At 36.1% G+C, this 21,893-nt stretch overlaps 1 protein-coding gene across 2 annotated transcripts; it reads left to right on the top strand.

Moving 5' to 3' along the window:
• The first annotated feature begins 5,770 nt into the window (after nt 1-5,770).
• Nucleotides 5,771-14,340, top strand: LOC137848334 (uncharacterized). 2 transcript variants are annotated; one of them, XM_068667358.1, is made up of 9 exons: nt 5,771-6,082; nt 6,770-6,862; nt 9,258-9,318; nt 9,736-9,884; nt 10,344-10,544; nt 11,531-11,697; nt 12,080-12,231; nt 13,202-13,281; nt 14,064-14,340. In XM_068667358.1, the coding sequence occupies exons 1-9, from the start codon at nt 6,002-6,004 to the stop codon at nt 14,088-14,090; spliced, it is 1,011 nt and encodes a 336-aa protein (XP_068523459.1). In that variant the 5' UTR covers nt 5,771-6,001; the 3' UTR covers nt 14,091-14,340. The 2 variants fall into 2 exon arrangements, with proteins under 2 accessions (XP_068523459.1, XP_068523460.1); XM_068667359.1 differs by having other exon boundaries at nt 13,205-13,281.
• The last annotated feature ends 7,553 nt before the right edge of the window (nt 14,341-21,893 follow it).

Raw genomic sequence — 21,893 nt, forward strand, 5'->3', positions numbered from 1 at the left:
GGGGGTTGGCAGCAAGTTGAACATCAGCCATTAGTGTGCCCTGGCAGCCAAAATGGTCAACCATACCCTACAGTGCATCAGACAGCACTGATAGCTAGTCAAGTGAAGGGATTGTCTACTCTGCACTGGTGCAGCCTCATCTTAAGTACAGTGTACAGTTTTGGGTGCCACAATGTAAGACATAAAGCTATTAGAGTGTCCAAAGGCAGGCTATGAAGATAGTGAAGAATTTAGAGGGGAAGATGTATGAAGAGCAGCTGAGGTCACGCTTGGTTTGTTCAGCCCGTAGGAGACAGGCTCACTGAAACAGGCTTCCCAGGGTCATAGTCAAGGCACCAAGCCTGTCAGAGTTTATGAAGCATTTGGACTATGCTCTCAGTCATATGGTCTGTATTTTTGTGTAGACCTGTGTGGAGTCAGGAGTTGGACTCAACGATCCTTGTGAGTCCCCTCCTTGCTCAGGATATTCTGTGATTCTGTGAGACTGAGAAGAGGCCTCAAAGAGGCCTTCAGCTTCCTCACAAAGGGAGTGGAAGGGCAGGCACTCAGCTCTGCTCTCTGGGGATAGCAACAGGACCTGTGGGAACAGCATGGAGCTATGATGGGGGAGGTTAAGGTTGGATGTTAGGAAATGGTTCTTCTCTGATAAGGTCAGGCACTGGAACAGGCTCCTTGGGTAAGTGGTTATGGCACTGAGCAAACTGGAGTTAAGAAGCATCTGGACAACACTCTAGACATGTGGTTTGATTTTTTGGTGGCCCTGTGTGGAGCCAGGAGTTGTACTCAATGATCTGGAGGTAACTGTGCCTGCTGCTTCCCTAAAGTGCCTGTATACCAATGCACAAATCTCCAAGGGAACTTGTGCTCAACCAACCTCGTTGCCTTCTATGATGACATCATCAGATGTGTAGATGGGGGGAGATCAGTGGATGTCATCTACCTTGACATTAGCAAGGCTTTTGGTACTGTCTTTCATGACATCCTGCTAGCAAAGCTGCGAAAGCGTGGGATAAGTGAGTGGACAGTAAGGTGGGTTGAGAACTGTCTGACTGGCTGAGCTCAGACGGTGATGATCGGCGCACAGAGTCCAGTTGGAGACCTGTACTAGCAGTGTTCCCCAGGGGTTAGTGCTGGTCTTGTTCAACATCTTCATCGACGACCTTGATGAGGGAATAGTGTCCATCTTCAGCAAGTATGCCAATGATACAAAGCTGGGAAGCGCAGCTGACAGACCTGAAGGCTGTGCTGCCATTTAGCAAGACCTGGACAAACCGGAGAGCTGGGCAGGAAGAAACCAAAGTTTAACAAGAGCAAGTGTAGAGTCCTGCATGTGGGAAGGAACAACCCAAAGTATCAGTACAGGCTGGGGGATGACCTGCTGGAGAGGAGCTCTGTAGAGAAGGACTTGGGGGTCCAGGTGGACGACAGGTCGAACATGGCTGGCCAATGGGATCCTGGCATGAATTAAAAGAAGTGCGGCCAGGAGGACAAGGAAGATGATCCTCCCTCTCTTCTCTGCCCTGGTCAGGCCTCACCTGGAGTACTGTGTCCAGTTCTGGACTCCCCGGTACAAAAAAGACAGGGATCTCCTGCAAAGAGTGCAGCAGAGGGCCGCAAAGATGATACAGGGCCTGGAGCATCTCCGCCGTGAGGAAAGCCTGAGAGACCTGGGTCTGTTCAGCCTTGAGAAGAGAAGACTGAGAGGGGATCTCATCAATGTTTACAAGTATCTTTAGTGTGGGAGACAGGGATTTGGCCAACCTCTTTTCAGTGATTTGTGAGGACAGGGCAAGGGACAATGGCCACAAAATGGAGCACAGAAAGTTCTGCACCAACATGTGAAAGAACTTCTTCACAGTGAGGTTGACGGAGCACTGGAACAGGCTGCCCAGGGAGGTTGTTGAGTCTCCTTCTCTGGAGATATTCAAGGCCCATTTGGACACCTACCTGGGCTACCTGCTCTAGGGAACCTGCTTTGGCAGGGGGGTTGGACCCAATGATCTCTTGAGGTCCCTTCCAACCCCTAAAATTCTGTGATTCTGTGATCTTTGTGAGTCCTTGACCAACTTGGGATATTCAATGGTTCTGTTTCTAATAGCTAGTATTACTTTACATTTTCTCCTTAGACAGTTTATTTTATAATATACAATATGTGTATGTATATGTATGCGTGTAGTTATATATACATTCCTGTTTCATTAGTTTTTCTACTAGACTTTCTTGTACTTTTATCCTTTTGTTTTGTATCAAAAAATATCTGTGGTGATTTCTGTGGTACAGGATACAGACCTTTGGCGCTAGCTATTACAAATAAGTTAAAATACCTGGAGCAATGTAGTCAACATGACTCACAACTCTTTGTGTGATAAGAGCAATAAAGTTGTCTGAATCTTTCCTAGAATAGGCTTTTCTTGTCTCTGAACATTTTAATCGTGTCTTTTTAAAATTCTACTTCTGCAATACTCATTTTGGTGAGGAATAAGACAGTATTTTGTAATACTACATTTCTTCTGCTTCTTTATATTGTTTGAGTTGTGACAGTGTCATACTGTAGAGATTTTTCACTCCAAAACTAATTGCTTGTAAATCCTCATAAAGATTTGATCTGTCATTGTGGAATGATGTTACCCAACTCAACCATTTAAAATCACGCCTCCTCTAAAAATCTTTATTTTTAGAGATTTTTCTGTTCAGTTTCATTTGGTCTGAGCTGCTGTCAGAAGAAGCTGGATCATATTAAACTTAAACCAAGAATATCTCTGGAAAAGCTCTCAATTTTTTATAATTTACACAAATTAATGCTCATTATTGCTGTGATTCATCCTGTAGTATCTGTCAAGACTCATTTAAAATGCAACTAGTATCAACGTTGTGTAATTTGACATTGCACCTACAAGACAGGGATGCAAAAAGAAAAGTAGACAGCCAGAGTGTCTGCACTGATGTGGGAAATAGTGGAATTTTCCTTTTGTGACTATTATGAGTTGGATTAGAAACAGAATGAATAAAACTGAGTCACTAAGAGTCTTGATGCAATGTTAAGCTTAAGTGACTCATTTTCAAACAAAGAGAAAGGTCACTTTGTCAGTCTTTGGTGTATGTATCAGTTTTTATTATTGAGAAATGCCTGTAGTGAATCCTGAAATTATATCAATTTTGCAGTTTTTCAGATAAAAAAACAAACAAACAAAAAAGAAAAAAATAAACAACCAAAAACAGCCACCTGCAATATGCAATCAAGTATGTGTGCAATGTGTTATCTAACTCATAAATGTAATAATGTAATCTCTTTTATTATTATTATTATTGTTATTATTATTATTGTTATTATTATTATTATTATTAATAATTATTATTATTATTTCTAGTAGTAAGCTTCACAATGCAGTTTTTCCTTTTCAAGAACTTTAGAATTATTGTAATGACTGTCTTCTGTACTCAGTTCAGATCACTACAATAGACATGTAGAGGTGAAGTTGTAGTACTAGAACCAGAAAATCCATTTTAAGTGAATAAATGTACAAATATTTATTCAATAATGTAACATAATTTCTAATTTTTGAAACCTCAAAATTTTGATCTGCAGTCCAAGCTATTTATCTGCTTTGAAATCAGGCTTGTACAGTATCTGTCACTTTGAGAAATGTACATCATAATTCTTTGATGATTGGAGTTCATCTCTAGTGCTATGCGTTGATTATTTCTTTCATCCTCTGCAGATTGTAAAAGACATGCAGGAAATGAAAAGCAAACACCTGAAGATAATCAGACAATTGGAAAATACAAAGAAGGAAAACCAAAGCAAGGTAATTATTCTGGAGCATTTCAATTGTTGTGTCACATCATTAGTCAAAGTGACACAGGAGGATTAAATCTACTTCATTCACATTTGCATATTCATTCAGCAACCCATTGCATCATTTCTCCAGAAATAATATCTGTCAATGTAGTTTATTTTACAGCTTTGTGAAATATGGTCTTATTTTCACCTATGTCTACTTTATTCTATTTGTGTATTTATTGTACCCTTTCCCATTCTTAATATTTAGACTGGCACATTTGCTGAGATTTTCCAAACTTTATTGTTACTGAAGTTTCCAGTTAAATGTCACCTTCATCTGTACCATCAACCTGTAATTCCTGTCTTCATTGCTAAAGTGAAAAGTTTTTCATCCTTCTTCTCTGTGGATATATTGTCTTTTATTTTGCACTTTTCTTCCTTTCTTTTTCCATTTGGAATGAATAGGTCCACTCTTTGGTTAGCTTGGTGTATGACAATTTTCCTGAAGTTAACTAAGCTAATGAGCCCAGTAAAGTGAATGGCAAAATAAATAAATAAATAAAACATTAAAAAAGGAAAGAAACAATCCACAAACAAAACAACATACGGCATAGCATTATACAAATAGAACACAGTCATTTCCAAAATATGGATAGGATTGTTAACTTCTCTTTGAATCTTCATCCTGGCTGATGCATAAAACAATGCTCAAATGATTACTTCTGTCAACACATCTACACAGATCTGCACAGATCTTTCAGGTTTTTTTTTTTTTTTTTTTTTTTTCTGTATTTTGTCAGTGTAGCTCAGAAAATAGCAGAGTCCCTTCACCTGTAATCCCCCTCAATGTTACAGTGAGGATCCATAGATTCCAGGCCTATGACCACAGCCCCACAGTGATAGGCTTTTCCTAGCGGAAGCATTTGTACATTCCATTAGTCAGTAACTCTCTCCCAAGTCAAAATTACAGGCATCTTTGTGTACATTGTGCTGAAACCTTTTTATTCATCCATTGCCTCATCTTTGATTCATCCCATCATTCTTCTCCAACCCAGCACAAATCAGCCACTTAGTTCCTAGTTAGATGCATGTTTTTCATACAAATAAACTTTATTCTACCTAGACAGAACACAAAGGGAAGAGATTTTATTTTATTTTTTACTTATTTTATTTATTTATTTATTTGTGGAACCTCCAAGGGAAAATGAGTAAAATCTTTGGACTGTAAAGCAAATTTGAGTGTTCCCTGGATGCAGTGTACAATTGCTTATCACATATGCACAAACTGCAGTACATGAAAATCCAGCACCATGCTTCACTAGGAATATCACCCTCATGCAGTCACATCATATACTTTCAATTGATTTTGTAGATTACTAGGGGCAGAGAAGGACAGAAACAGTTAGAAAACAGGAAGAACATAGACACACAGTGTGCGAAAATTGCCTCTTGGGCACAGATGCAAACACAGGAACCGTAATGAACTTTTTTTTCTTTTTTCTTTTTTTCACAGAACCTCTTTTTTATGGCTTCTGTAATGTGCTATAAATCTTTGAAAGTGAAGTCATTCCTAGGAGCACTGGAAATATCCATGCTTTTTAATATTTCTGATTTGCTTGTATTTCTCATACAATTTTATTGCCTTAATTAGATGGGTTCTTTTGTTAAGAGTTATTTTATGTACTGCTTGTATGTTATACTTCACAGTTTTTATTTTCTGATAAAACCTAAATTTGTTTAAAATTGCTTAGCTAACCCTAAAATGAATTGATTGTGGCCTGCTCAGAGAAAGGCTGATTTCTTCTGGAAGAAAGGGGAGGGCAGGGGCATTAACAAGGAAGGAGGGAGAAAGGGAGGGAGAAAGAGAGGGAGGAAGGGAGGGAGGAAGGGGGAGGAGGGGCGAGGATAGAAGTGGGGGGAGAGAGGAGGGAGGAAGAGAGGGGGGAAGGGAGTGACGAAGAGGGGGGGACAGAGGAGGGAGGAGGGAGGTATCAGGGCGGGGAGAGAGCGGGAGAGAATGTGATCAACAAGAAATTCCTGTGATCAACAAGAAATATTGCAGGCAACAAAACACATTTGAGAAAGAGAACTAATATTTAGCTGTTATGGAAAATGTTACTTTATCATGCTTAGCTTTTATGTTTAAACTCATTTTTTCAATTATATTTTGTAACATAGGAGCAGTCTGTAACTACTATAAAGAAACTTTATGGTGACAAAATGAGGAGTTTGAAATCCCAGCTGGAAGCTTACCGTGAACTGATGAACAAGAACAGTACACATTGGCAAAATACTGTTAAGGTAAATAAGAAGTACAGTTTTGACATGGGGATAAAAGCAACAGGAAGTTCCAGGTATTGTAGAAAGGGGTTATATAAGTCATGCTTTCTTCTTAGGGACAGTCAACTGAAGACACACATTTTGTGAAATTACCACAAAACCATTGCTGTCTCCTTCTGGAGGGCAGTTAAGCCTTACACAGTGTTTTCAGAACAGTTTTCATATCTTGACTTTCCTGATTAAAATTCAGTGTAAGGTTGTCTCATATTGTCTGTGCTTAGACACTTGTAAATAGCTATGTTTTTATGAAACAGAAGTGTAAAGATATTCACTAAATATTTACGATATCTAATGCTTTTCTCTTGATAAACACACACTAAGGTTTATTTTCCTAAATATTTATTTTCCTCCTTGTATTCTGCTACCAATGAAAAATTTCTGCCTGTCCCAGCCTCTAAGAAGTGTCTGTAGAATCAAACTACCCCTGCTTGCATTTGTTTTGTAAATTGGTCGATTTTTATTTATTTATTTATTTATTTTGCAAAATCCCCAGGACTTAACAGGATAGTCCAAATAATGTTTCAACATATATGGAAAAATAAAAGCAACCAAACTAAAAAAATAAATCAAAAACAACAGCAACAAAACTAAAGGTCTTTTTGCATAATGAAACTTTGTAATTGTGATCTCTTTTTCTACTACCTTCAGAGCCTGAGGGAAAGAAACAGACAACTGAGCCAAGACAAAGAAGATCTTATTCACCAAATGAAGCAACAAACAGAAAAATGGGAAGAACAAAAGGTAAAATAAATAAATAAATAAAAATTTTTTGGTTCTATTTCAATTTGTTCTTATTCCATTTCACAGTTTGTGCTGTTCCCAAGAACCTAAGTGACCCTGAAAACCACATTGTCCACCTTTAGATATGTACATCTAAGTCAGCTAAGATTAAACTGCTAGACACCTGGCTTGTTTTAGAGAATCCAAGTGATTTTGGGGACATTAGACACCAGTGAAGAAGACTTTTTTTTTTTTTTGGCATACTATGTTATTTTTCCACTAAAAATTGCGATTGTCATTTCTCTGTCTTTTTCCACTTCAGGTCTTTTGAAAAATTGTAAAACCACAGTAAAGCTTTTTTTTTTTTTTTTTTTTTTTTTTTTTTTTAATTTAGCGAATGAACAATATTACAATATTCCAATGCAGCTGTTTGACCTGTGCTCCAAAAATAACTTGAGTGGTATTACCAAGGAAAAATAGACATCATTAAGTTTCTCAAGTTTTGCAATATTTCTTTCTGATAATGCAAATTCTGTTTGCTAAATATCTGAGATGGCTGCAGGCACAGAAAAAGTCTATAGATAGAAGCAAATGTTGAGAAAGTAGGCATTGTACTGGGTTAAAATGAGTGTTTCCATTCTTTTCATCTTGGCCAAACTGTTTTGCAGCCACATTGTCAGACAGTTTTGTAACGCTTAAACTTTGTTCTGTATTTCTGTATAGAATCATTATCAGGTGTTCACGACAGAAGAACTTTAATATATATATATATATATATATATATACATGTATATACTGCAAGATCATAACAATTCTGTTACACTCATTTTTTCATTGTAATGATTCTTTTACTGGAGAGAGGGAGGGAAGAAGGCGGAGACAGAGGGGAAGAATAAGAGGGAAGTTTCTTCTTACAGAGAAGGAGAAGGAGGAGAAGGAAAAGGAAGAGGAGGAGGACTGAAAGACCTATTTCATTAGGGAATATATTGAGGCTGTAACACCACACACTGCCATGAATCGTAGAGTTCAACAGAGAATGCCTTTGTTTTTAGTTCTGAAAGGCAAACAAAGTTATGTTTTATTTAAGTCATGGAGTGCTCACTGTTATGTACTGTTCAATAAAAGGCTATATGTTTAAAGAATAAAATAGGTTGCTACGGCTAATATCAGTAATTCTATTCCAGTCTGCTCTCAGGACTGAAGCCCAAATGCATGTTCAAATTATGTACTTTATTCCAGTTGTTTTTCCTCTAACATGAAATTGCCAGCATGGGCTCAGAAATACTAGCAGTTCCAGTTTGGCTGCACGCACAGTGAAAAAGTACAGCCTTCTGAATATTCCAGTGTGTAGTTCTTCCCTAAATCTACTTGCAGATGTTTGTCTGTGGAAATAATCTCTACTGGTTTTCCTTTTAGTAGTTGTATTGAAAAAGTTTTGTCCGGTTTGACCTGCTAGTTTTTTAGTGATGGCTTGTCAGAATTGCTCTCCTCAGATTTACCTATAGAATCCCCCTTCTGATGTTAAAGTTATTTCAGGTTCACCATAAATTCTGAAATTCTTATGACTGAAAAAAAAATAAAGATTTAATTTTATTATATATTTTATTTTATTTTTATTACAGATAGAGTCTGTGAACATGGTTTAGATATTGTCTGTTATTTTCTGAATAGAGTTCTGGTTTACATATAATACGTACAAGTCTTTCTGTAACCAGCCAATTTTCATTTTACTGGTATCATATATTCAGGATCATCTAAAAAACCACTGAAGGAAAAAAAAAAAAAAGAGTCTCAAAGTCAGATTGTCTCTCATTTATGAAATTGAATGCAGGTTTCTGTAGAATTTCAGAGTGAAGGTCTCAAACAGGAGTATTTGTTTAGTAATGCAGCACCATCTTCTGATTACATTCTGCATAGCACCAGTATTTAAAGTTGTTTGTTTGCTTGTTTTTCGTACATTTCTAACAATATCTACCACAATATTGCCTTATTTCCAATTGACTAACAGTGAAATAAACAAACAAACAAACAAACACTGTGTGGCCAGAGGCTTTTTCTTTTCTATAGGTTCAAGAGTCTTTCAATGTAAATTTTATCACATTTTTCATTCTGGTAATGTGGGAAGGTGCTATTATAAACATACGACATTTTGGTACGGGCTGTTGCAAAAATGTCTGTGTTTGAGAAGTATCTGTTTTACTTCTGTGTTGTTTTGTTCATTTTTGTTTGTTTGTTTTGTTATATGTTTTGTTTTTGTTTTTCCTAGCAATAAATACATGTACACAACAACCAATTTAGTTAGGTTGTGGCTATCAGTGGCAACATTAATTCACCATGTTTAACATATTGTCATCAAGGAAACATAAGAAAATTTGGTAACACTGCTTTTCTTGTCTCATCCTTTCTTGTCTTGCAGGTCTCCATTCTAGAAAATCTGTCAAAAAAAATAAACCATCTTTATACCCAGCACACATTGAGTGAGTTTCATATTTTGGACACAAAATTTCTTTATCTGCCCTGCTTCTTTCCTGTTTTTCTTACTTTGTAATGTATGCTATCTGAAGTTACTATAAGCATTTGATTGCAATAATGTGTTTCAGATCAAATTATTGAAGAACGTTGGAGCTAGAATTAATGTCTGTCATGACTCCAAACTCCTTAGCATAAGTCAGCAGCACTTATTACAGTCAGCAGCAGTTTTGAGTAGGCTTATTTCAACATTTGAGTAGAATTCTGTAATATAATTCTTGATTATTATAATTTATTTGTGCATTGTAAATTCTTAATTTATGCTAGGAATTAATTTACCCCAGTGAAACAATATTCTAGCAAATGTGTAGTTGTAGAAATGCTCAAGTTTTTCTTACCTGCTTTCCCTATTATTTTCAATACAGCTTTGCAGGGACTTCACACCATCAGTCTATATGTGGAGAGAGTGCGTGACCTCATGAATTTCCAGATAAAAATTCTTCAACAAAAGTCTGAAAAGACAGAAGAAGAAAAAGCCGATGTGCCAGTGATTTTAAAATTAAAGGCAGAACAAGTGAGAACAAAAATGGAAATTAAACTGGTTTGGTTTAACATTATTCCAATTGTTTCAAAGGCAATCAGGTTGACTCTCCCTAGCAAAGGCTAAAGGAAACCAAGGGTCTAACTGATAGTAAAACATACGGGCCTTGTAAAATATACGTTCCTTGAGAATGATACATCGGTGATTAATGATTAAAATAGCACAGTAATGAAGTCTGATTCTTCTGGAACCAGATAGTGTTCTGTTGTCTTCTTTATAATCATGTAAATTTTGCTATAAAATCTTTTAAAGACCTACTACTTTGAATTACAAAATCAATATGCTAAGCATTGTAACTAAGTAACTTTTCCTTTTTTAGTATTTCTCCATTTTTTCTCTCACTTGCTTATTAAAATCTTGGAAAGTTCATTGAAAGGAGAAAATACCTAGATCCTGGCTTAGTGTTTAAGAAATATCTTTGTTGCTTCCCAGGCAGCTGATGAAGAGAAGCCTGAATGTTTAATGGAAACAGAACCTCTTTGGCAAGCACACATCATGTTGCAAAAGATACAGGAATCTATACAGAAACAAGAGAGAGAAGTCAGTGAGACCCTAGAAAGTGAAAGAAGATACTACAAAGCAATGAAACCTCAAATCAAGATGCTAATATTCTTGAAAAATCTTGCCAAGAAGGTAAGAACTCAGTGATAACGAAAATGAAAAATGATTTGCTGAGTTTTCTAAAATTGGAAAAAAATATCTTACATAGAAAAAATTATCTTACATACTGTGGTGCTTTCACCCTAATGGACAGATAAACTCCAGCACAATGAATCTCTCACTCATCCTCTTTGAAGGAAGAGGGAAAGAAAAAATACAATGTGGGTAAAAAAAAACAAAACAAAACAAAAAAAAAACAACAGGCTCACAGGTTGATTAAAAGAAAAAGTAAGGAAAAAATAAGAAAAGATAAAAGTAAAGGTTGTATGGAAGCAAAGAGAGAAAAAACAATTATTCTATTTCCCGTTGATGAGTGAAGATCAGCTATGTTTTGGGAAACAGAGCCTCCATACACAGAGTGGTTGTTCAGGAGGACATACATTTTCATAATGAAAGCCTCTCCCCTTCTCCTTCCCCTTTCCTAGCTTTTATTGCTGAGTGTAACATCCTATGATATGGAATACCTCTTTGGTAGATTTAGCAGCCCTGAAAATGTCTCCTCCCCATCTCTTGCCCCATCACCCAGTCTCCTGGCTTTGGGTGGAGAGGGGAAGTTGGAGAGAGTCTTGATGCACTGATCAACAAGGCATTGGTGAGATATCAGTGCTGTTCTAGCTGTAAGTACAGAGCACAGCTCTGTATGGACTGTTGTGGGGAAAATTTAACTCCATCCCTGGCAGAGCCAGTACATATACGTTTATTCAAAGGTTAAGTTGAAATTTTAAGAATTACACATGGAATTAATGAAAGCTAACTCCTCACTGAAAGTCAGGCTATGGAAAACTGATTAGATCAACTTTTTTTTTATTGAGCATTATTTTAAAAGATAAATTAGTGAAGCATGAAAATGGCACCATGAAAAAATCATGGTTTTCTGTCCTTGTTGTCTAAATATCATGAACTGCAAACAGATATGCATGCTTTGCAGAAAATGTAATCTAATTTTTGATCCATGGTAGGTTCACACCATATATTGTGATGTCCCTGAGGCACAACAGTATATCAGCCAGCTTATCAGAAAGAACGAGAATGAAAGGGCTGATTGGAAAGAAGCCTTTAATAATGCTCAGGCTGACATTCTGTCCTATGAAGTATTTTATGGAAATGAACCCATGGATGAGAAAAGGTATATTGGATAGTTAATAAAGTAGAGAAAGAAATAATAATGAAAAGTAATGAGCTGTTTCCACATAAAGAAAATACATTTTAGAGAATGTTATTATAATATTCATGCATAGTTTTGAAATTGAATTTAAAAAAAAAAGTCTACACTTGCATTAAGAATTAAATCAAGCTTAGAAGTATCTGTTATAAAAAGCAGGAAAACATTTCAGCTTAACTGTCATATGCAAGTTTTAACCAATGTGTGATGGCTTGTGCTACATCATCAACATTTGTTTTTTCCCTACATTTTTACAGTATGTTTCTCATACTCTGGGCAATTGCACTATTCTTGTAGTTAAGTAACTAGTTCTTAACAAACTTCATTTTATTTTGAACAATGACAGGACAGAGCTCTCAATGAAGCTTTTCAGAAATCTTGGGAAAGCAAAATCTGAATTTGAATACGTTGAAACTGAGAAGATTGTTTTCGATTGTATCCAGACAGGGAAAATCCCTAACTGGATTAAAAGGGATTGTCTTTATGTAGCCTTGGCAGGTGAGAAATCCTTCTGTCAATTCAAAGAAAGCTAATTTGCTCAGACAACTAACTTTTGAATATAAGAAAGCAGAGTACATCAATTAAAGACACCTAGAGCATACTACAATCAGAATTATAGAATGGTTTGGATTGGAAGGTCCCTTAAAGATCATTGAATTCCAACCGCTCTGCCATAGGCAAGGACACCTTCTACTAGACTGGCTTGCTCAAAGCCCCTTCCAGCCTGGCCTTGAACACTTCCAGGGACATTCTCTAGGCAGCCTGTTCCAGTGCCTCACCACCATCATAGTAAAAAATAGTAACAAATCTATTCCGAAAGTATAATCTGCATTTATCCTCTTACAGTTTAAAACCATTACACCTTGTCCTATTTTTATACTTCCTGATAATGATACCGTAAAGAATCCCATGAAACACCTGTGCATTCACATGCGCATTTTAATAAACTGCTGTATGAATTTATAAGACTGGGCCATGGCTTTGTAAACAAACCTGCTGGAGAGGAGCTCTGCAGAGAAGGACCTAGGGGTCCTGGTGGACGACAGGTTGACCATAAGCCAGCAGTGTGCCCTGGTTGGCAAGAAGGACCATGGGATCCCAGCATGCATTATAAGAAGTGCGGACAGGAGGCCAAGGAAGGTGATCCTCCCCCTCTTCTCTGTCCTGGTCAGGCCTCTCCTGGAGTACTGTGTCCAGTTCTAGGCTTCCCTGCACATGAAAGATGGGGATCTTCTGGAAAGAGTCCAGTGGAGGGCTGCAAAGATGATACAGGGCCAGTTATTTTTCCAATATTTGGCTGAGTTTTTCTATGATTCTTCAACAGACAACATGTTTTTAGTGGTTAAGGCAGGAAAATAAGAAGGGCTATGAACCTGTCTTTGAGAGAATGAACATTTCTAATTTAAGAGACTTACTGTGTTATATTATATTTGTTTTATATAACTGTATAACTAACGGAACTGCCCAGAAGATCATAAAAATATATGTTCTGAGGAGAAAAGTCACCATGCAGAGGAACTTATGCAGAAGTTTGAAATGGAAATCAAGGTAATATACTACAATATATAATATCATACGGTTTAAAACCAGTTATTAAGATTTTTGGAATGTATTTAAAAATTATTTCTTTTTCCTATCTATTAAGGGATTGAGATTTGCTCTGAAGGATATCCTGTGATGTCTGTACATGCAACTTTTTGCCAAAAAGCAAATCTCAATAGAAATAATATACAGAGATCTGCATTATATATTATATCAACTCTTAAGCACATTTACATGAAATGATAACATTCTCTGCTAACTAGTCAATTATATAGTTGCACCTTCCTATGTATGAAAGGATTCATGTTAGACTTTTACATCTGTCTATCCATTTTACTGCTTGTATACAAATGGTAAATTTACACTAAAATTACATATCTTGATGGCTGAGTTACAACAAAAGGTACTTTAATATGCTCATACATCTGATAGTTGGGAGAGCACAGACTTCTTGTTCAGTGGTATGTAACAAATGAAATAGTCTTATCAGAATTTGTATCAATGTAAAACAGACAGTAATTGTTTGAACTGAGTTTTCCCTGCTGAAAGAAACCCAAAGATGATGCAACAAAATTGATTTAATTATACAACAAAAAACAGAGTGCAGTAAGGCCCTTATCATATTGCTGTTGTTGGATCTCAAAGTGAGCAGCCCCAAGATTGCCTTAAATCACTGCCTTGCCTATCATGTCAAGTTAATGCACTGAAAATTTTTCTTGGTATGTAACGAACACATATTGTAAAATATGTATTTTGGCAATTAACAATTCTGTCGTTGACATTTTTAGGTGGCCAACAAAAAAAAGGAACAGTAAGAGACATGCAAAGAGTAGAACAAGTTTCTCATTTTAAAGAGGAGCACTGAATAAAAAGCTTGGAGCACAGAAACACTTTCCATAGTACCTCTCGGGTGCAAAATGAATTGGAAGAATTACAAGCCCATGGTTCACTGTGAGAAACTGTATGTGGGTGTTTAAGTGTTTTGAAAATTTTACTCACTTTATGAAATATTCAAAAGACATCTTGGGGGAAAAAAAAAAAAAAAAAGGAGAAAAAAAAACACAACAGTATTATAACCTCAAAGAGTATGGGACTGAACAAAGGAGTCTAGATATTTGAGACAAACAGGAATAGTAAGTGGATGGGATTCACTAAGCTTTTGCTATCTAAAATTATTAATTTCTACAAGATCAGAAAAGTGTCTCCAAAATGTATTTTTCTTTCATGAAACATGAACAGCTCTGTTCCATGGAAATAGGGCTTGGGTGGGGAGTAAAAGTTGTACTCTTAGCTTCAGTTATTTTGGACAAAACAAATCTGTACACAAAAGGAAAATTGTTTGTTTTTAAAGACCTTGCTGAGAGATGCCTGTCCAGTTAGCAACACTCACCATGGTAGACAGCCCAAGTATTTGACTTTTCTTTGTCTTTGCCTTTCAAAAGTAATTATGCAGTGAGAACATTGTGTTACCTCTGTAACTAATACAATAAAAGCAGTGAATCACAATGGACTATACTGTATCTTTTAGAGCATGTTATTGCATGGTTGTACAATTTCTACATGGGCTGAGGTGAAAGCATACACCAGCAGACAGCTTTTTTCAGTCACACGGTTGTGTCTATGTTGTAATCACTCTAATAATCAACCTTCCACTGACACCGTGGAACAGTGCAAGATTAACCGGATTGTTAACGCCCCAAAGGGCACAATACAGAACTGTGAATTATTCAATTAAAGGAGATAGAAGACAAGACATCCTGGAGTGGAAGGGACGGGGGAGAAAGGGGAAAGAAATCATGAAACACTTAGGCTTCTCAGTTTACTTGCAGTTTGATTAAACCAAGACTTTTCGTTAGACAGATGATAGATAGATAGATAGATAGATAGATAGATAGATAGATAGATAGATATACACATCAAAAGCCATCCTTGTCAAGACCAAGGATCTAAGTAGTCAAATATCCAGAAAATTTTCAGCCATTTCAAGTTTAGTTCTGTTAAATCTCTTGGTTGAGTTACATCACAAGCTGGCTGGCAGTTTCCTCCTACTGGTGCTGATTTGTTCTAAAACCTCTTTTGAGGTTTATATTTTGAGACAATATCTCAAATTTATTCATAAACAGTATTCAGTCTGGGAGTCTTCCTGATCTCTTCCATGTTGAAGTGATGTAAAGAACTAAATTATCTGCTCTAAACAGGGAAGGTTGGGGGGGGGAAGGGGACAGGGTGTGAGTTGTTTTTGTTTTTTTCCTCTTGCCATCTGTTATGCCAGTTTTGGATTCTACAGCTGTAACAGATGTTGTGAAATTCTTCAATGATCCCATTTTGTTTTATTGGGAAATAGGAAAATGAACTTCCAGTTTAAAAAGAAAACAAGGAAGTTCCTAAATAGTCATCTGTTCTGATAAAGATTTCTCTATAACTGGCTAATATGCAACTCCACAGTACAACGCCCATGCTTGGTAACCATAGCTGGATCACAAAAGAATAAGAAATTACATAAAAGAATAAGAAAATTGCAAACAAAAGTTGATTAAAGAACAACTACAAAATTATACTGCAATATGATCTATGCACTGCAGTATGGACAAAAACTGAAATTAATTGCAGCATATTTTATTTCTTTTTCCTAAACTGCAGTCAAAAGTTACAGAAAATAATCAAAAACTGAAAGCATTCTCTATGTGACAACAGCAGATATGTTTTACCATAGCACTTCAGAATAGAGTTCTTATAGTACTGTGGTGCTTTTGCCTTGCTAGGCTGCTGAACTCCACCAGAACTGCTCTCTCACTTCCTCTCCTCAGAAGAGGAGGGGAAGAAGAAAAGGAAAAAAAACAACTCATGGGTAGAGATAAAGATAATTTAATTGAAGGAAAAATAATTATTAAGGAAAAATTGTTATTAATTAAATGATTTAACTAAAGGGAAAGGGGAGAGGGGGAAACAAACAAACAAAAAAAGCATAGGCTGTATGGAAGTACAGAGAAAGAGAAAGGAAATTACTCTCTACTTCCCACCAATGAGCGATCCTTGCCACGTCCTTGAAAGAGAGCCTCAGTACGTGTAGCCACTGTTTGGGAAGACAGATGCCTCCTTCACCTTTCCCACCTTATATTGCTGAGTGTGACACCACATGGTATGAAATATCCCTTTAGTTGGTTTATGTCAGCTGCTCTGGTGATGTCCCCTCCCCACTTCTTGCCTAGTGCCAGCCTGCTGGCCCCTTGGGGAGTTAGAGTCCAGTACCACTCAGCAGTAGAAAAAACACTGATGTGATACCAATGCTGTTCTAGCTATATGTGCAGAACTGTATGAGTTGCTGCAGGGAAAGTTAACTCCATCCCAGCCAGACCCAGTACACTTACACAGGCTTGGAACCTCTTTTTAAGTTGTTGGCACTGCATAAATAAATAAAGACAAACATTTACTGCAGGCCTGCAAGAGTAGGAAATAGTGTGTCACAAGTACAGAGTAAGTCACACCTTCCAGGTCAACTCTTTTCTCATACTTTTTTTCAATAATCACTACTTGACCAAACCCTCTGCTACATTATATTATTGTCTGCAAAAGAGAAACCAAAAATCCAGAGAACTAGTTCCAATACAGCATAATACATATATATGTATTATGCATATGCATATATATATATATGCATATATATACATATATATAACTTCTAAGTGTATTTTAAATTACATTAATTATTTGAATTATTACTTCCAAATATCCTGATAAACTGGAATTGTTCTCAGAGTGCTAGCCTTTTCTCACTAGAGTGTTAACATTATGTTTCTCTAGAGAAATAACTTTCATCACTAACTTTCTTAAATAAAGCTCACAGTGACTGCAACTGCATGGATTGTTGCTGTAATGAAAGTTACCAACTTTTCCTGAAAACCTTACTTCTCATTTTTTTAAAGACCACCATAACTACAAGACCCACCACTACACAAATGTGGCTTGCTACCTCTAAATATAGTCAGTACACTTTCAAATGAACAAAGAAATAAAAACCTTATTTTTCCTTATGTAAAGTTTCTCAATGTTATGGTCCATTTCTACTTTAACTCTAAGCTCCATTTTACAATTTCTCCCTATAAAAACAGGAAGTACTCAACTCTTTCTGGTAAAGAAATAACCCTATCTCCTCCTCAATACTATAAGGGTTCAGAAATAATCTACCTTTATGGGTCCATTTTCATTTCTGGCATGTTTTTAAGTAATTCAAAATCAGCTCTATCCTACTTCCACTTAGGGAGCTCTTCATTCCAGATTCTAGGAACCACTTTCATAAATAATATAAATAATATCTCACTTATACTTAGCGATTTTTTTTTTTTTTTTAAGTGCCCCCTACTCTCATACTCTTAAATCAAAGAACACCTTCTGACGTGATGAAGTTCTGAGTAGGTTTGTTGGCTCAAAATAGCAGTATCTGTGGAAGAATGAAAGTTGATGTGACCTCATAAGAGCTGTGAGAGTGGAAAATTGTGGCATCTTTCTTGTTGTTCTGCATCAGACGATGCAATCCAATGTTCAAAAATATTTCCATTTTCAATTGAAATTTCAATTGCCTTCTCTCTTCCTCTCTCTTCATAATCTTGTATAACTTGATGATATTTTACAAGAGCATAATGACAACTTTCCTTTTCAAGCTTCCATTATTATAGAGCTCTTTCCTTGCAAGTTCATTTTTCTGAAGAATCAAGATAGTTAAGAACACAGAAATTGTACCAATTTTATTCAAAACGTGAAAACTGTTCTAAGAAATGTCAAGTATCACAATAATCAACATATGTGAGTGAAATGCCAAGCTTTCATGGAAAATTGAAAGCTATCAAACACAGAATGGAAAACATATTTGTTAAATCATTCATAGGAAAGTCTCCTTACCCTTGAGTTTTGAACAAAATGAAATTCTTTTCCTTTACACTGTTCAAAATAGTGTTTCCATTAATTTTAGTTTTTATATAAGGAGATGGAAAACCAGGAATTTTAGAGCCAAAGCTTGTGAGAAATGTTTTGTTGTTGTTGTTGTTTGTTTGTTTTTCTGAAAATACGGAAGTTTTCAGGCAAGACCAGGATCCAGAATTAACTTCACACTGTCGCAGCTCAAAGTATTATTCAGCAGTTGTTTTAAAGTACTACCTCTTGTACAAAAATATTTCAGTTCCTCATCCTCCTTTTTTATTTTTTTAATAAAACTTGAAATTAAAATCATAGTAATGAAAAAAAATTGAAAATATGAACTTCAGAATGCAGTTCTAATCAATTACAGAACAAATGAAGACAATTTTTATTGCTGTTGAAGACAACAAATGGTTGTCTTCAGAAAATGGTTTCTGAATAGATAATACTAAATTCCTGGAATAAAAAAAACACTCTCGAATTTAAATACCAAACATGCACTCCAAGAGTTCTGTTCAGCTGCCAAGCATAGGTACCTGTTTGAGTGGTTTGTTTTCACTAGTCAACTGAGTCAAGTCCCTAACGATACAGTCTATACGCTAAATGGAAAACAAGTTTTATTCCAGCACTGCCCTGGTGTTCAGAAAGTTATGTCCAAAACCTTTATTTTTATTTATTTATTTATTTATTAACTTCGTGTCTGTTCATTATTTACTTTCTCCAGATATGAAATATCTATCCCAAAAGAAAGTTCTCTTCAGCTGAAGCTAACACAGTGCTTTTATGCAAACAATTTGATAAGGGTATTTAAATATATAATTCTTGGAACACAATGTCTGGTCATAAGTGCCATTAATGTATTCATTTCTATGTTTCAATAGAGCTGTTGGTCTACTTTTCTTGCATAATCAACCACTGGAATGGAATGCAAGAGAAGAGGAACCAGGATGTAGATTTCACTAAAATTTAGATGCATTATGGCAGTGATTCTCAAGAGAAAACCAGCTTATGTGGGTGGTAAAGAAAAGGGTAATTGTGATTGTTCAGTGATGAACACACCACTCTTCAGGATGCATGACAATTTACCATCAGTCCAAGCATCAGACAGAACTGGACCAGTGCCACTCCACCACAGAGAGAGGAAAAAGAAAAAAAATAAACTAAATATTTGCAAAAACTATATATGAATTACATACATGACGTACACACAGGCCATCAATTGTTTTTCTGCAGCAATTAGAATTTTGATATATTTACTTGTGAGACAGATATGATATCAATTATTTAATGGGAAAAAAAAAAAAAGGTTTACTCCATGCTGTAATTGGTGCTTAGGGACAAGGTTTAGTAGGTAATACTGGTGTAGGGGTATTGTTGGACCAGATGATCTTGGAGGACTTTTTCAACCTTAATGATTCTATGATTCTATGACTGTAGCAAGCTAGGGCTATGTCAGAGGTGTTTTTTGATGTGTCTTCAGCTATTTTTCTATCTAATGTAAAATAACTGATATTTTTTATATAATAAAGCAAAACAAAGCAAAATGGTTAAATCAAATTAAATTAAATTAAATTACACTAGAATGAAAACCCAAAATAATTCATGTGAAGACATCGCTGCCCAACCAGAAATAATTGGTTAACTATTGGTTAACTTTGTAAAACAAAGACTTCATGTGAAAAGGTTGCATTGGTGAGTTTGACAGGATTCTTTTTTTTTTTTTCTCTTAGCTCTCCGAATGTCTGACCATAAGGTTTATATTTCAGCTCTTTCCTTCATTTAATCCCACATCTATGCAAGTTTACTGTAGCAGTTTCTTGGCTTAATATGCAAATGTTCAAGTTGTTGGTTTTTACTTTATTTAATTTTGTGCAGATAGAAAAGAATTAATTCTTTACAAGACAATTTTTTTTTTACAGGGGAGGGGAGGGGAGGGGAGGGGAGGGGAGGGGAGGGGAGGGGAGGGGAGGGGAGGGGAGGGGAGGGGAGGGGAGGGGAGGGGAGGGGAGGGGAGGGGAGGGGAGGGGAGGGGAGGAAAAAAAAAGAAACAATTATAACAACAACAAAATGATACATATATGCCTTAGATGATAAAAGTAAATATAAATATATTCTTTAATTTTCACAGAATTTAAGGGGTTGGAAGGGACCTCAAAAGATTGTTGTGTCGAACCCCCCTGCCAAAAAAAGTTTCTTACAACTGTAGTTTCATACAACTACATACATATGTACATACATATGTTGTTTCATACAACTCTGACAGTTTTGGTCATGTGCAAACCTTTCCCAGTCTCACCCTGCTCTGATTACTTTATTTTACTATTCTTGTGGTACAGGAAAACAAAAACAACAAAGAAGAGGAAGGAAGGAAGGAAGGAAGGAAGGAAGGAAGGAAGGAAGGAAGGAAGGAAGGAAGGAAGGAAGGAAGGAAGGAAGGAAGGAAGGAAGGAAGGAAGGAAGGAAGGAAGGAAGGAAGGAAGGAAGGAAGGAAGGAAGGAAGGAAGGGAGGGAGGGAGGGAGGGAGGGAGGGAGGGAAAAAGAAAGAAAGAAAAGTTTTGAAAGCTCATAGCAATGAGTTTTAGTTGATACAACAAGTAAATAAAATAAATAAATAAATAAATAAATAAATAAATAATCAAACAAACAAAAATCAAGAGCAGGCAACATGGCCAGAGTGTGGTAAGAAAGACAAAGAAAGTTTGTTTTACTCATTGTATTCTGGCAGTACAGCATGGAAAGCAATATATGGGAAACACGGAGAGAATTCATAAAATTGAAACAACAGAAAAGGAAAGTACATGTTACCAAAACAGAATGCCATAACCAACAGATTGACTTCCTGACCCTCTGAGTAGGATAAGCAGGGAAGTGACCCTGGTATTGTGTACCAAGGACATGAAGGAACCATTCAAGTGAATACTTTCTTTTTGTGAAAATTCCTCAGCTACACTCAACCCTGGCATTACTTCTGTTGATGAAACTGAGGTTAGAGAGATTGATTAATTAACAATACTATAAGAGGAAATTTTTTAACAGAAGAATTCCAAAGAATGTATGTGAAAGTCAGAGAAATTACATTCTAATTAACTTGCTGTATGTCTTATTTGAGCTTTTTCTTGTTCATTTAAATGCCCAGTCTTTTCTATACCTAGAGAGTAGGTCAGAACAGTATACCCTTTTTATAAATTCAAACAGAATGAGAAATATCAGGTGAATGAAAAATGTATAGAAGTTTGACAATAGAAACATCTGATCCTAGAAGAAACAGTCTGAGGTGTTTGGATATGGAGCTGTTCTTCTCTTCACTTTCCTGAACCTCTGCAAAGTACAACTTTCTCAATTGAGTTATACCAATGAATACATATTGAGTTTTATATGTATGTTATATATGTATAGTTATATATATTGAGTTATACTGATGAAATTAATATAAATTGATACATATTCTTACAGGCTTAGAAAAATGGCTTCTAAGAAACATAAGTATGCCTAATGAAAGTCTGAAACTACAATGTATTTGGAGATAGTATGCTGATTTTGGTTTGGGAAAACTGTTTATGCAGACACCTTAAGAGTGGTATTGACTGACATAAATGACCACTTACAGAATTCTATTGTTGAGATCCTCATCTGTTCTCAACAACCTACCAGTAAAACAGTTCTCCACCACATTCTGGAAGGCAAGTGGTTCAGAAATATTGCAAAGG

Source organism: Anas acuta, chromosome Z (assembly GCF_963932015.1).
Source record: "Anas acuta chromosome Z, bAnaAcu1.1, whole genome shotgun sequence".
NCBI classification, from domain to species: Eukaryota; Metazoa; Chordata; class Aves; order Anseriformes; family Anatidae; genus Anas; species Anas acuta.

Excerpts from the sequence above, each read along its gene's own strand:
- LOC137848334 (XM_068667358.1), top strand. The coding sequence starts at position 6,002 with ATGAGGAGTTTGAAATCCCAGCTGGAAGCTTACCGTGAACTGATGAAC. Across the intron at positions 6,863-9,257 it reads AAAAATGGGAAGAACAAAAG|GTCTCCATTCTAGAAAATCT; the intron begins GTAAAATAAATA and ends CTTGTCTTGCAG. Across the intron at positions 9,885-10,343 it reads TAAAATTAAAGGCAGAACAA|GCAGCTGATGAAGAGAAGCC; the intron begins GTGAGAACAAAA and ends GTTGCTTCCCAG.